The sequence below is a fragment of the Myotis myotis genome, unplaced genomic scaffold, assembly GCF_014108235.1.
Source record: "Myotis myotis isolate mMyoMyo1 unplaced genomic scaffold, mMyoMyo1.p scaffold_m19_p_2, whole genome shotgun sequence".
Lineage (NCBI taxonomy): Eukaryota > Metazoa > Chordata > Mammalia > Chiroptera > Vespertilionidae > Myotis > Myotis myotis.
The window spans coordinates 157,862,181-157,877,047 of NW_023416324.1; the positions used below are offsets into that span (position 1 = coordinate 157,862,181).

A 14,867-nucleotide genomic window follows, 5' to 3' on the forward strand; every position below is an offset into this window, starting at 1 on the left:
ATAGATGAAAAGCAATGTCTTCCCTGACCACTACAACTAAATTAGTGCTCCCACACCAACCACAGTAATTTCTTATACCATAATCCATGTTATTTTTTTATAGCTCACATTACTGTTCATGGTTTGTATACATCCCTAGAGTGTAAACTCCATGAGAACATGGACCTTGTCAACTTTATTCTCCATATGTCCTTTGCTCTTACAAAGTTTCTGGAACATATTGGAGAAAGGAAGGGATGAATAGAAAAAGAACCAGTTGAATTTTAAGAACTTGAAAATCCTAGACTATCCTTAGATCCTCTGCTTTTTTGAGGTGTATACCATTTGGCACATAGTAGGCAATCTTTAAATACATGTTAAATCACACTGAATTGAAAGTAAAATTTTTAATATTAGTGTTCCTCTTATAGGGAAATAATATGTATCATAGATCAGAGAAGCAGAACTACTGTTCCTTTAGTAGATTTCCTTGCAAGCATGAAATTAAATCTAAAATGTAAGGTTATAGAAGAATAAGTGTTTATGAGATGGAGATGACAGACTCACTCTCCTCAAATAATCTACTATCACTACCTCATTATTTTTGAGATATATTTAACTCTATGCTATGCAACTTCTCATTTTTTTCTTGTTCCTTGTCATGGTCATAAACATTAAGTTTGAGAAATACAACCTATATGTTTTTTAACGTGCTCTTCATACTTCTTACTTGGACTCATATTTGGTCTTCTCAAATCATTTATATAACATTTGTACAGGAGATAAAGGAAGTGTAAGTTTGGTGATTTTATAGAATGTGAAATATGAAAATTTTTTCATTTTTTTTAACTTGTAGAATTTCAAGAACCCTATGCAGTCGTAGTACTTCTGGAGAAAGATCTCATTGTAGTTGATCTGACACAAAGCAAGTAAGTTATGCATGTTCAGAATACCACTAACTATTTTTAAATCTGTTCATTACAGTTAAAATACTGGATTGCATTATAAATAATTGGCATTAGTATTGTTAGATGGTAAATATTCTTTATGTGGACTGTTTTGCTAGAATTACAGAAATGTAATTTGGTTCAGTAATGAAAACTAAACTGGAAAAGTGAAGAGAACACTGAGAACATCAAAGAGATTTTAAAGGCAGCACCTAATGTTTAGAGAATCAGAACAAACAAACTGGATCACATTCCTGCTACTTCCCTAAGCAAAAGCAGCTGTTATGAAAAAAATGTATGGTGTACTATGTGGCCATCTGCTAGTCTAAAGGAAAATGGCACATGATAAAAGTATTATTGGACTAGTTCCTCAGTCAGTACAAAAGAGCAGGATAGGATGTTGGAGACAGATAAGATGGAGGCCCTCTTTTACTTTTTAACATAAATTCTCGTTATGCTGTAGGCAATGGGAACAAATAGAAAATATCGCTGTGAGAGTGGTGCTGTCCACTCCTTTACATGGACAATAAAACATAGACTTGAAATTGATGAACTCTGTCTTCCTTGCTACACATACTCATTATAAATGATGATAGGTATAAATCTGATTTTCCCTCATTCTGTGCTCTGGACCCACAAATCTTCATTTAGCTGCTGCTGCTACTGCTTTTTGTTTTGTTTTGTTAATCCTCACCGAGGATATTTTTCCATTGATTTTTTTTTTAAGAGAGAGTGAAAGGAAAGGAGAGACACTAGAGACAGAGAGAGAAAAAAACATTGATGTGAGATACACATCAACTGGTTGCCTCCTGCATGCACCCAAATTAGGGCTGGGGATCGAGGATGGAGCCTGCAGCCAAGGTATGTGTCCTTGACCAGAATCAAACCCGGGAGCCTTCAGTCTGCAGGCCTATATCTATCCACTGAGCCAAAACAGCAGGGCTTCATTTAACTTCTTATATTTGCAGAACTTTTGTATATTTCTCCTCCTCTACATGGAATAATCTCTTTCTTCTTCTCATTATGAATGTCTTATTTATAAGTCTCAAATCAGATATCATTTTCTCAGTAAAAAATCTTTTTTATCTAGATAATTTGGTCAAGTATCCTATTAAGGACTTTCATAGTTCCCATGTTTATCTTCTTCATAGCTTTTGACAAAGATGAAATTTTACATTTCTTATTATTTTAAAGACTGTCTCCTGCCAGACGTTGGGCCTCAGAGTGAAGACGGGGCTTTGTCTCCACATGGAGTATGACAAAGGCAAATGAGACTTCTCTTATATCTTAGCAACATTTACATGGAAATCAAATTTAAATGCAGTCCCCTCTGCTTTTGAAGAGGTTTTGGTTCAGCTCCCAAATCTCAATAGCTTGATGTAGTCTCTTATGAGAATACTCAAAAGGTATCTTCTTAAACAACAAACCCATTTTTAGTGGTGGAGCCGCTCTTAGTAGCTGTGTCTGCATGGGACTGATAACCAATCACATCTTTCTTGTATACCCTCCCTATATGTATAAAAATTTCTCTGTTTTCACATTTAGTAGTCCATATTGCTGTCTTATCACTGTTAGCTCTAACATTAATAACAGCTCCACATACATCATCACTGTAGTCATCAAAAGATCCTCCAATAAAGCACAGCAGTGATTTGGGTGGGTCCAGAAGTTGGGTGCTGTGAGTCCAAGGGAATCAATTGGGTGGGGGCAGTGTTAGCCAGATTGATGGAGATTCATATATGATGCCCACCTGCACCCACATGGGAAGAACTTAGCAAAGAAGCAATGGCTTCTGCCAGTACTTTTGTCTGGAAAAAAAGTTTCCCCTCTAGCTCTTTCCCTGAAGGCAGACAATTCAATTCCTCCCTGCATGTTCCTGGCATCCTTCGAGTTGCCAATGCACTGCTGGAGCTCAGAGCAATTGAACCCATCAGCAATAAGTTTGTGTTTGGGTCCTTTAAGACTAATGCCTGTGACTCCAGGGCATTCACTGGAGTCACTAACTCACTCAGCCACAATCTCTGCTGGTGTTCAGAGCCAGAAGTTTTGGGGAACTTCTCTTCCTGGTTGTGGAACCCTGGGCTGGGGAGCCTGATGGGGAGTTTGGACTCCTTGCTTCCAAGGGAGGATCTTCGAGCCCAGATATTCCTGCTGATTTTGAACTGCCACACATCAGCGTGGGACCAGTACTTTCCACCTCTTCTTCCCTAATACCAGACTCAATGTGGCTTCTTTTGTATATCCCTATTTATAGGACTTCTGTTCAGCTAGACTTTGGTGGGTCTCCATGATGGTTGTTCTGTTGTTTAGTTGTAATTTTGATGTGGTCATGGGAGGAGGCGAATACTGTATTTACATACTTCGCCATCTGTACTAGAAACCTAGACACCATTTTTTCTTTTTTTTAATTCTACACTATTTTTTTATTTTTAAAATTAAATGTATTTTTAGAAGTTTAATTTTTCAGTTACACTTTACTTTCAATATTATTTTGTATTATTTTATAGTGTACAGCATAGTGATTAGACAATCATATACTTTACAAAATGATCCCCCTCGATATTTCCAGTACCCATTAGCACCATACATGGTTATTACAATATTAATAACTATATTTCCTATACTGTACTTTTACACCCTTATCACTATTTTATACTACCAGTTTGTACTAAATCCCCTCACTGTTTTAACCCTTCCCCTGAACCCCTTTCCATCTGTCAACCAAAATTTTGTTCTCTGTATCTAGGAATCTGTTTCTGTTTTTTTTTGTTTGTTTGTTTTTTTCCTTTAGATTTCACTTATAAGAGCAGTCATATGGTATTTGTCTTTCTCTGTATGACTAATTTCACTTAGCATAATAACTTCTAGATCCACCTATCCTGTCACATTCTTTTTTTACGGCCAAATAATATTTCATTGTATATATACCACAACTTCTTTACCCACTCACCTATGGATGGGTACTTGGGTTACCCACTCATCTATTGATGGGTACTTATGGGGGGTGGGAGCCTGGCTAATGTTCACTGCCAGATTTTATGTGAGCTCCTCTTCCTGGCACTGGTGTTCCAGGCTGGGTAGCCTGGTGTGGGGCTGAAACTCCTCACTCCTCAGGGGAGATATCCCTCTGGATCCTCAATTGCTACATGTAGGAGCAGGGCTGGTTCATTTTGTGTCTCCTCACCTTCTATCAGTCTCTATGTGTCATCTTCTGTATATCTTATATGACTTCTGTCCAACTAGTCTTCAGATGGTAATTCAGGTTGGTTGTTCTATAATTTAGTTATTATTTGATGTGGTAATGGGAGGAAATGAGTGCAGCCTCTATCTTCTCTGCCATCTTCATTGGAACTTCTGGGCTCTCCTTCCTTCCTTCCCTCCACCCCCATATTTAATCTTCTACATAAAAGCAAACATTAGGGCTTACAATTTTTTTTCTTTTCTTGGTTTCTTGGATTTGTAGCTTTGTTTACATTTCTACAGCACCCAATGTACACTTTTACATCTAAATGCCTATAATACACATTTAGTTATTATTTCTTTCTTAAATATCTTTTTCTATGCTCTTTATCAATATACTAAAATATTTTCCCCCAAACATTTTTTACAGTATTGTTCACCTTGTTAGGAGTCTATCATTGTAACCAGTTGCTATTATCAGATGCCAAGTTGTAGATCTGATCTTTAAGGTGATCCATTTATTTTACTTCCAGTTCTTCCATCTAAGAAATATTGATAATTTCTACTCTGAAAGAGGGGATCCATGCAGTTTAACCTACTTGCCATTTTTTAAGCACAGCTTGGTTCTTCCCACCTGATTTTGCATATACTGTTATTCCTATCTGGAAAACTATCTGTAGCACGTACACACACACACACACACACACACACACACACACCATATTCTCTCTGAATATTGGACTAAGTTATTTATTAAGTTCCTAACAGTGAGGGGAGGAAATTATTTTTATTTTTTAAATGTATTTTTATTGATTTCAGAGAGGAAGGAAGAGAGAGATAGAAAGATCAATGATGAGAGAGAATCATTGATTGGCTGCCTCCTGCACACCCCCTACTGGGGATTGAGCCCACAATCTGGGCATGTGCCCTTGACTGGAATCGAACCTGGGACCCTTCACTCGCAGGCTAATGCTCTCTATCCATTGAGCCAAACCAACTAGGGCGGGGAAATTATTTTAATAGCCCCCCAAGCACACATTATATCAGAAGTAACATGATTACACAAACCTGGAACAGATGGAATGTAGAATAATATTTGGTTCCTTCTACTACAGTGCCTGGTACATCTGGTACATAAGAGCTGTACAATATATTGTGGCTATAAGAATTATTAATTTGGTCCTGTACTTATATGCCTCTTAAAATTATAGTAGGCTGAGGATATCAAATTTGCTGAATCCATTAGTCTGCATTCTCACTATGTTCTCTAGTTTGCATAGGAAATTATCTTACACATGCTCTAATCATGCACATCTTTCAATTACTCCTGCAAAAAATACAAAAACAAAAAACTCACTTATATATTACCTCCCTTGAAAAACATGTCAAACTTACTAAGAATATATTTTAATACTTTTAAGTATGTTACATAAATAGATAAAAGTAATATTACTGTGGGATTTTTGAATTATGGCAAGAAAATTCATTATTCAAGTAAAATTCTACCAATATTTATATTTCATTTTATAGGTAAGTACTTAAAAATCATTCTTATTCATATGATTCTTGTTTTATGATGCTTAAAAAATAAGTGAAATACATAATTAAAATATAGAATATTTAGGGTGTTTTATAAAAGTTATTTTACTTTTTATCATTGCAAAATGAACTTAATATATTGTGTTTACCTATTAGCTTTCCAATCTTTGAAAATCCGTATCCCATGGACATACACGAGTCACCAGTTACGTGTACAGCGTACTTTGCTGATTGCCCACCAGATTTGATACTAGTACTCTACGCTATAGGAGTCAAGCATAAAAAACAAGGATACAGTAATAAGGTAAAAGTAACAACTAAAAATAAATTATCTTGAATTCATATATCATGTGATCACATTTTTTTTTGTTATATTATTTTTGGAATTTCCATAAAAAGACTTGAAAATTCTCTTGAGATTACAAGCTGGAATCAATAAAAGACATAACCTCTGGAATTCAAATTTCCTAAATGCTACATAGCTTTAAACCTACAGAAATATAAACTTATATTTTATATATACATATCTATATACTTATCTATTATATATATACTTATCTAATACATATATATATATATATATAAAGTATATATTTAAAGGAACAGATTTGGATTATAAGATGTAACTTTTAGTTATTTTGGGTGAAGGATTATGTTTTAAGAAATTTAAGTCTACTTTTCCTACTTAATCATTTTTTATCAATCATGATTAACAAGACATAATTATCAAAAGTCATTTGTTAAATAACTTTCTGGAATTTCATCTACAGGATTCAAATACTTACAATTGTAGTAGACCACCTATTATGTTTTATATTATTTGTACAGGTTTTTTGGGGTGGAAAACTCAAGGAGGGCACATTTTACATTGTATTCCGTGTTAAATGGCATGAGAATAGTTTGGTAGTACACAGATTATATGGCAAATGTAACAACACTATATTTTTATAATTGAAAATGCTTTGACTTTTTAATCTTTGTTAAAATCAATATTTTTAAAGGTGATGGAATTATACATTTGAGTGAAAGAATTAAAAGATAGCTACATACATCATCCTCCATTACTTTATAGCTACTGACTTATAAGGGAATATTTTGCTTATAAAATTTTATTTTAAAATATTTTCACTTAAAATGTATAAGTTATTCAAATTTTCAAAGTAAACATAAATTTTTCCTGGATAATATGTTTAGGAGTGGCCAATCACTGGAGGAGCTTGGAACCTTGGGACACAGACATATCCAGAAATTATTATTACTGGGTAAGTGGGATGTGATTTTAAATCTATCAATTTATTAAATATATTTCATTGAATTTTTACAATTTCTCATAATTATGCTCTAGGCAGATTGACTGTTCAAGTAAAAGTAAAAATATAAGACACAAATGCTATCCAAAGATTATAATGTTGGTGGAAGATAGAATGAAACCACTGAAAACAGACATACAACAAAAATAATTAAGTGTAGATTGTAAGGGTAGGAGAAAGTAAAAGAAAGAAAAATTATGAGAGACTAGTCAAGGAAGAATTCCTGTGGAAATCAGATTATTAGCTTTAGAAAGGCCCTTAAAAACATCTCTTAGTTCTTACCAAGTCATTGTTCTATAGTCCCATCAGGCAGTTATATAAAGTATGCTTCAAAATTTATAACACCAGAAATGTAACCATTTTCTGTAGCAGCCTACTAAAAGCTCTAGTATTCAGGATGAAAATAGAGACATAGCAACAGATAAAGATGAGATTTAAAAGATAATAAGGTGTTCTGCTTATGGGATAGTAGAGTAGATGTACTTTTCCCTATTCTTCCCACTGAATACAACTGAAAACCCTGAATATTATATATTAAACAAACATAGTATGACTCGAAAAGATGGAGAGTCAGACTGGCAAGGCTCCCAAATTCTAAGGAATGACATGGTGGTAAGTTTCCTGAGTTTTCTTTTTGCCTTATATATTCCAGAATTGGAGCTGAAGAAGCTGGCAACCTAGATCTGCCAGTGGTCACAAACAGACAAACAAACAAACAAACAAACAAACCAAACACCAACAAAAGCTAGTTCTCTCTAGCCAAAGGATGAGCAAAGAGGTAGCCTATTGATACAGAAAACTTTTAGAAAATAATCTCTCTACTCCAGCTAATTGTCACCCCAACTCAGGTTGAAAATCTGGGAGCCTAGATTTTCAACCTCATTAGGCTGTAAAAAGGTACTTCAGCTTCCTCCTGAGGGGAGTATCTTTTTCTGACACTGAACTAAGGCTGAGTAGGAATCTGGGACTTTTAACTCTGCTTGCTGGTGATGAAACCCATCATCTGTGGGGTTACAGGAGTCATGTGGGAGGCCAAAATTTTCACCACTGCCAAGCAATAATGAGCCACATGTCCTCTACTTTTGTGTCAGTGGAAATCCAGTGACTAAGGAGAGAACAGGACTAAAAAACGTATATAAGGAAATGATTACTGAAATCTTTCCAAATTTGGCAGAAGACATGAGCCTATAGATTTCAGAAACTGAACGAACCCCAAGAAACCCACAAATCACATCATAGTCAAACCTCTGAACATTACACTAAGAAAAAAATATGAAAACAGCAAGAGAAATGACTATAGGGCAAAATTCTGTAGTCACCCTATGAATGATGGTGAATTTCTCATCAGAAACTGTAGAGGCCAGAAGGAAAACTAAATTTCAAACGCTGCTAGAAAAAAAGTGGCAACCCAAAATGCTATACCCAACAAATTATCATTCAGGAAGGAAGGAAATATCAACAGTTTCTCAGAAGGAAACAGTTTGTCAGCATCAGACCTACCCTAAAAAAGTAGCTACAGGAAGTTCTTTAAGCAGAAAGCAAATGATAAAAGAAGGAACTCTGGAATATCAAGAAGGAAGGAAAAACACAGTAAGCAAAAATATGGGTAAATACAATAGGCTTTTTTTCTCTTGACTTTTAAAAATTACATTTCATGGTTGAATAAATATTATAGTTACATTGATGTAATTCTACATATGTATAGGGGAAATGTTTAAGACAATTATAAATAGGAGATGGTAAAGTAATGTAAAGGAAGGTGGGGGCTTTATATTCCTCTCAAAATGATAATATGACACCAGTTGATTGTGATAAGTTGTTATACTTTAAGCAACCATTAAAAACCAGTGCAAACAGATACACTGAAAAACACTGACACACCAAAATGGATGATTAAAATAATTCAGTTAACCCATAGGCAGGCAGGAAAAAAACATGAGAGGGAAAAAAAAAAGACAAACTGAAGTCCTAACTTTCCCATGATTAAGTTTAAGTTTAAATGCTCTAAATATACCAATTCAAATTCATAGATTGGCAGAGAGGATTAAAAATTATGACCCAACTTCATGCTATTTACAATACATTCACTTCAAATATAACAGTATGGGCAGGTTGAGAGAAAAGGAATTGAAAAAATACTCTATAAAATAATTATGGAGAGTGACATCAGCAAGATATCAGGATAGCCCTAGACCTTGTTTCCCCATGGAGACACTGACATAACAACAATATGTGGTCCAAAAGTTTTTATGAAGACTTGAGAAACCAGTAAAAAGTTGTAGTGCCCAGTCAAACTCAAAGCCAAGTTCAGCCACATTGAAATGGGTTAAAATAGCCATTTAATTTTATTTCAACTATGTCAGCTTCTCCACAAAACTGGCACAGCTTGTGTTCAGGAGGAAAGCCCAGCTTGCACCTTCTCTCATCAGAAGGAAAAAGAGAAGTAGAATGTATATGCAATATTCCTGCTTTTCAGGGGTTTTCCCAAGAGATTAGTTTCTGTCTCACCTGAGTCTGAGTACTGATGGAATTTGGTTCCCTGGGGGCTTCAAAGAGCAAAGAGCTCAGTGTTTGTTGAAGTCTCCCCCTCCCCCAAACTTTCAATACTGAAGATAGACAATAGAGGGAGCATGAGACTACAAGCTCCTGAAGAAAACCAGCAAACTTCTCTAATTGGGAATATAAACACAAGTCCATAGAAGACCCATCCCCATTAAAGATTTGAGAGTCCCAAAGATGTCTACCTAAGCTGATTGGAAAAGTGTTGTAATGTACCCTGCGAATCACACAAGGATGCCTCAAGAAGTCGAATTAAGGAGTCACATTTATTGCAAATCCAGGACTACATGGGGGCATTTTGTTCTCTCAAATCTCGTAGTAATTACCTAGCCCCAACACCAGATTTATTTAGGCAAAAATCACAAAAATCAATAGATTACATCTCAGGGTTTGGAATGAGGAACCTGGTTTGCAAAAAAGCAGTTTACAGAAGCAGAATTGAGCAAGTTAGTTATAGTTTTGGGTCTCCAGATCACTGAATCAACGGAAACACATTGCCTGGAGCCATGGGTCTTGGGACCACTGAGTCAACGGAAACACGTTATCTGGAGCCACTGAGGCAATTTAGAGTAACTGTGCAGTCCTGGTCTTGGGACCACTGAGTCAACCGGAACGCATTATCTGTAGCCACTGAGGCAATTTAGGATAATTGTGCTGTCCTGGTTCCCAGGTACAGAAGAATGTGCTTTCTTAAACAAGTAAGATCACAATCAATGGGGTATTCAAACCACCAACAACGGAGCATTCAATCGATTGGGATAGCATATATAAGTTCAGAAAATCGAAGTAACTTTTCTATTGTTAAACAAAGCAAATAAGTATAGAAGCCAAACAGCAGGGTTAAAGTTAAACTACAGTTTCTATCTGAGATAATTGCTACCAAACTTCAAAAGGTCTTCTCCTGTACAAAGCCAGTTCATAAGAGGAGGCTGTATTTTCAAACTACAAATTCCCAACAAGAAATCAGGCACACAAAGAAAAAGGGAGATGTGGCCCAATCAAGGGATAAAATAAACACAGAAACTGACCCTCAAGAAAGAGAGATCTGTGTCCTGGCTAGTGTTTCTCAGTGGTTAGAGCATCAGCCCCGACACTGAAGGGCATTGGATTTGATTCCTGATCAAGGGTAGTACCTGGGTTGTAGATTCATTCCCGGGCCCCAGTTGGGGCACATGCAGAAGGCAACCAATTGATGTGTCTCTCTCACACTGATGTTTCAGTGTCCCTCCCTCCTTCTCTTCTCTCCCCTCTCTCCCTCACTTCCACTTTATCTAAAAGCAATAGAAAAATATCCTCAGGTAAGGATTAATAACAACAACAAAAAGAAATACAGATATATGAATTACCTGACAAATAATAGAGATATGTAAATTACCTGACAAATAATTTTATAAAAATAATTATTTTTATAAAGCTCAGTGCACTATAAGAGAACACAGATAAACAATTAACTGAAATTTTAAAAAATAAGGCATGAGTGAAATGGGAATATAAACAAAGAGAAACTATAAAAAGAATGAAAAAAAGTCTGAAGCACAAGAATACAATAATTGAATTGAAAAATTTACCAGAAGGGATCAACTTCAGACTTAATCAGAAGAAAGAAACAATGAACTAGAAAATAACTAATATGAAATTATTGAGTCAGAAGAAAAAAGGAAAAAAAGGATGAAAAATGTTATGTCTGATAAGGGGTTAATATCAAAAGTATGTGAAGAACGCATAGAATTCAACATTTAAAAGATCAAATTAAAAAATGGGCAGAGCCCTGACTGGTTTGGCTCAGTGGATAGAGCATCGGCCTGTGGACTTAAGGGTCCCAGGTTTGATTCTGGTCAAGGGCATGTACCTTAGTTGCGGGCACATACCCAGTGGGGAGTCTGCAGGAGGCAGCTGATCGATGTTTCTCTCTCATCAATGTTTCTAACTATCCATCTCCCTTCCTCTCTGTAAAAAAAATCAATAAAAATGCCAGCAATGCTGAAACTAGTTTGGCTCAGTAGATAGAGCATCGGCCTGCGGACTGAAAGGTCCCAGGTTCGATTCCGGTCAAGGGCATGTACCTGGGTTGCGGGCACATCCCCAGTAGGAGATGTGCAGGAGGGAGCTGATTGATGTTTCTCTCTCATCGATGTTTCTAACTATCTCTCTCCCTTCCTCTCTGTAAAAAATCAATAAAATATATTTTAAAAAAACTGCCAGCACTGGTTTGGCTCAGTGGATAGAGCATCGGCCTGCGGACTGAAGGGTCCCGGGTTCGATTCCAGTCAAGGGCATGTACCTTGGTTGTGGGCACATCCCCAGTGCGGGGTGTGCAGGAGGCAGCTGATCGATGTTTCTCTCTCATCGATGTTTCTAACTCTCTATTCCTCTCCTTCCCTCTCTGTAAAAAATCAATAAAATATATATTTAAAAAAATCAATAAAATATATTTTAAAAAAATGGGCAGAGGATCTAAATAGACATTTCTCTAGAGAGGACTTATAGATGGCCAACAGACACATGAAAAGATGCTCAGCATTACTAATCATCAGATAAATGTAAATCCAAGCTACAATGAGATATCACCTCATATTGAGATATTGAGAAAAGGGAACCCTTGTGTACTTTTTGGTGGGAATTTAAATTAATGAGCTAATATGGACAACAGAATGTAGATTCTTCAGAAAATTAAAGCTAGAATTACCATATGGTCCTGGAATTTCACTTCTGGGTATTTATCCAAAGAAAATGAAAAGAATTTGAAAAGATATATAGCACCCCTGTGTTCATTGCAGCATTATTTACAATAGCCAGGATATGGAAGCAACCTGGGTGTCTATCAACAGATGAATGAATAAAGAAGATGTAGCACATATATACAATGGAATATTACTCAGCCATAAAAAAGAATGAAATCTTGCCATTTGCAACAACATGGATGGACCTGGAGAATATTATCTTAGGTGAAATAAGTCAGGCAGAGAAAGACAGATACCATATGACTTCATTTATAGGAGGAATCTGAGGGTTGTTCCTAGGTGCTCTTTAGCAGGTTGAAGAAGTTCCTGTTTCTAGTTTGTTGAGGGGTGTGTGCTTTGTTTTCATGAATGAACGGTAATTTTTGTCAAATGCTTTTTCTGCATTTATTGAGATGATCATGTGTCTTTTCTTTTTTAATCTTTTAGTATCATGAATTACAATATGATTTTTTTAAATGTTTCACTGGCTTTGAGTTCCTAGGAAAAATCCTACCTAGTTATGATGTATGATCCTTTTTATTTATTCCTTCACTTGGTTTGCTAATATTTTATTGAAAGTTTTTATGCCCATGCTTGAGGAATATTAATTTGTAATTTTCTTGTAATATTTTTTCCTGGTTTTGGTATCAGGATAAAACTGACCTCATAAAATGTGTTGGAAAGTATTTTATCCTATTTTATTTTCTTGGTAAGCTTTTATAGAATTGCTATTATTAACATATAATGATAAAAATCTAGTTAGGTTTAAGAATTTAATTTTTATAATTTGAAACTTTAATTTCACCATGATATTCATTTCAAAATTATTTCAACATAATGAAAATTGCCCCAACTATCTTTTTTTGAGTGTAAACAATTTTATATTAAAAAATATTTTTTCCCATATATCCATTTTCATTGCTCTCTTATTACACACAAAATCTTCTTAGAGTAAAATCTAAGTATTGTTCTTTCTTCAGTTTAAATTTTAATGTATTGTTTTAAATGTAAACCATTTTCTTGAGCTTATAAATGATTTAGTGTACTCTAGTTTTCATTGGAACAGTATTTTTAATTGAATTTTAACAGTAACTCAAGTTTTATAGTTTTAAATAAAAAAATGATTATTTTTATTTAATATACTTTAATTAATGCTAATTTATTTTTCATCTAGTCATGCAGATGGATCAATAAAATTTTGGGATGCTTCTGCAAGTAAGTTTTAAGTTTTTTTCCCTCTATAACAGGAAGCACTTGGTTAATATGTACTCATTAATTATTTGAATAATATTTCAGATACATTTTTAGCATAATTACATAGTTGTGTTACAAAAACTTATTTCCTATAGTATTATGGCAGTTTACCAGCAGAGTATCTCTACTGTGCATTACTTCCATAATATAAACAGACAGGACCGAAGTCACTCATTATTACCAACCATCCTATATAATAAAAGCCTAATATGCAAGTCGACTAAAGGGCAGACAACTGGTAGGCGTGGGGGGGGGGGGGCGGGCCTGGCGAGTAGGCAGCGCCAGGCCAGCCAAGGCTGGTGCCAGTAGGCAGAGGGAGGGGACTGCGATTGGGAGCGGTGGTGACTGCTGATCACCTCCCACAGAGGGAGGCCAGACTGCAGCTTAGGCCCACTTTCCACAGGAAGCGGGCCTAAGCCATCAATCGGACATCCTCTGAAGGCTCATGGACTGCTAGAGAGTGCAGGCTGGGCTGAGGGACCCCCCGCTCGAGTGCACAAATTTTCGTGCACCAGGCCTCTAGTCTACACTAATAAAAGAGAAAGATGCAAATTGACCATACCCCCAAACTCTTCCCATTGGCTAATCAGCCGGATATGCAAATTAACTGCCAACCAAGATGGCGGCCGGCAGCCAGGCAGCTGAAGCGAACAGGAGGCTTGCTTGCTCCAGTGACGGAGGAAGCCAAGGTTCCCTGCCTGCCGCCGCCTAGCTCTGAGCTCCGGATGCAACAATGTTGCAATTATAGAAGCTAAACAAAGCCCAGATAACCTGCTTTCAGCAGCTGAGGCCTCAAGCTGAAGCTGGCCTCAGAGCTAACGCTGGCTCTCAGCTCAGGTGACAGCCATAGAAGGTAAATAAATCCCAGAATAAAAAAAGAAAAGAAAAAAAGGAGAGGTTGGGAGCTTCAGTCACCCGCCGGCCTGAAAACAGCCTTCAGCCCCTCATCCAGACCGACCAGGCACCCCAGTGGGGACCTCCACCCTAAAGGGAGTGTGGGCAGCCTAAAAACAGCCCTCAGCCCTTCACCGAGACTGGCCAGGCATTCCAGTGGGGACCGCCCCCAGAAGCCCCAGCAGCGGGTCTTGCCTTGCGGCCTGGGAGCCACCCATCAGCAGGTCGGGGCTGCAAGGCTAGGCCCTCCCCCAGCAGGAAGTCTTGCCTTGAGGCCCAGGAACCGCCCATTAGCGGGTCCTGGCTGCAAGGCAAGGCCCACCCCCAGAAGCCCCTGCAGCAAGTCTTGCCTTGGGGCCCGGGATCCGCTCATCAGTGGGTCCAGGCTGCAAGGCAAGGCCTTCCCCCAGAAGCCCCAGCTACTTTAAAAATAGAAGGATCTCCTTTTGAACCAATCTGTTTAGATTAGGGGTTAGTAAAACAGT

The 14,867-nt window shown here is 36.9% G+C and overlaps 1 protein-coding gene across 1 annotated transcript in view; it reads left to right on the forward strand.

Moving 5' to 3' along the window:
- Window positions 1-14,867, forward strand: part of STXBP5L (syntaxin binding protein 5 like) — a 223,949-nt gene that overhangs the window by 91,064 nt on the left and 118,018 nt on the right. Inside the window, exons 12-15 of the mRNA XM_036351923.1 lie at window positions 836-908; window positions 5,802-5,949; window positions 6,840-6,907; window positions 13,409-13,449. Of these exons, the coding sequence (XP_036207816.1) occupies window positions 836-908; window positions 5,802-5,949; window positions 6,840-6,907; window positions 13,409-13,449 (330 nt within the window). The remainder of the gene's footprint in view (window positions 1-835; window positions 909-5,801; window positions 5,950-6,839; window positions 6,908-13,408; window positions 13,450-14,867) is intronic.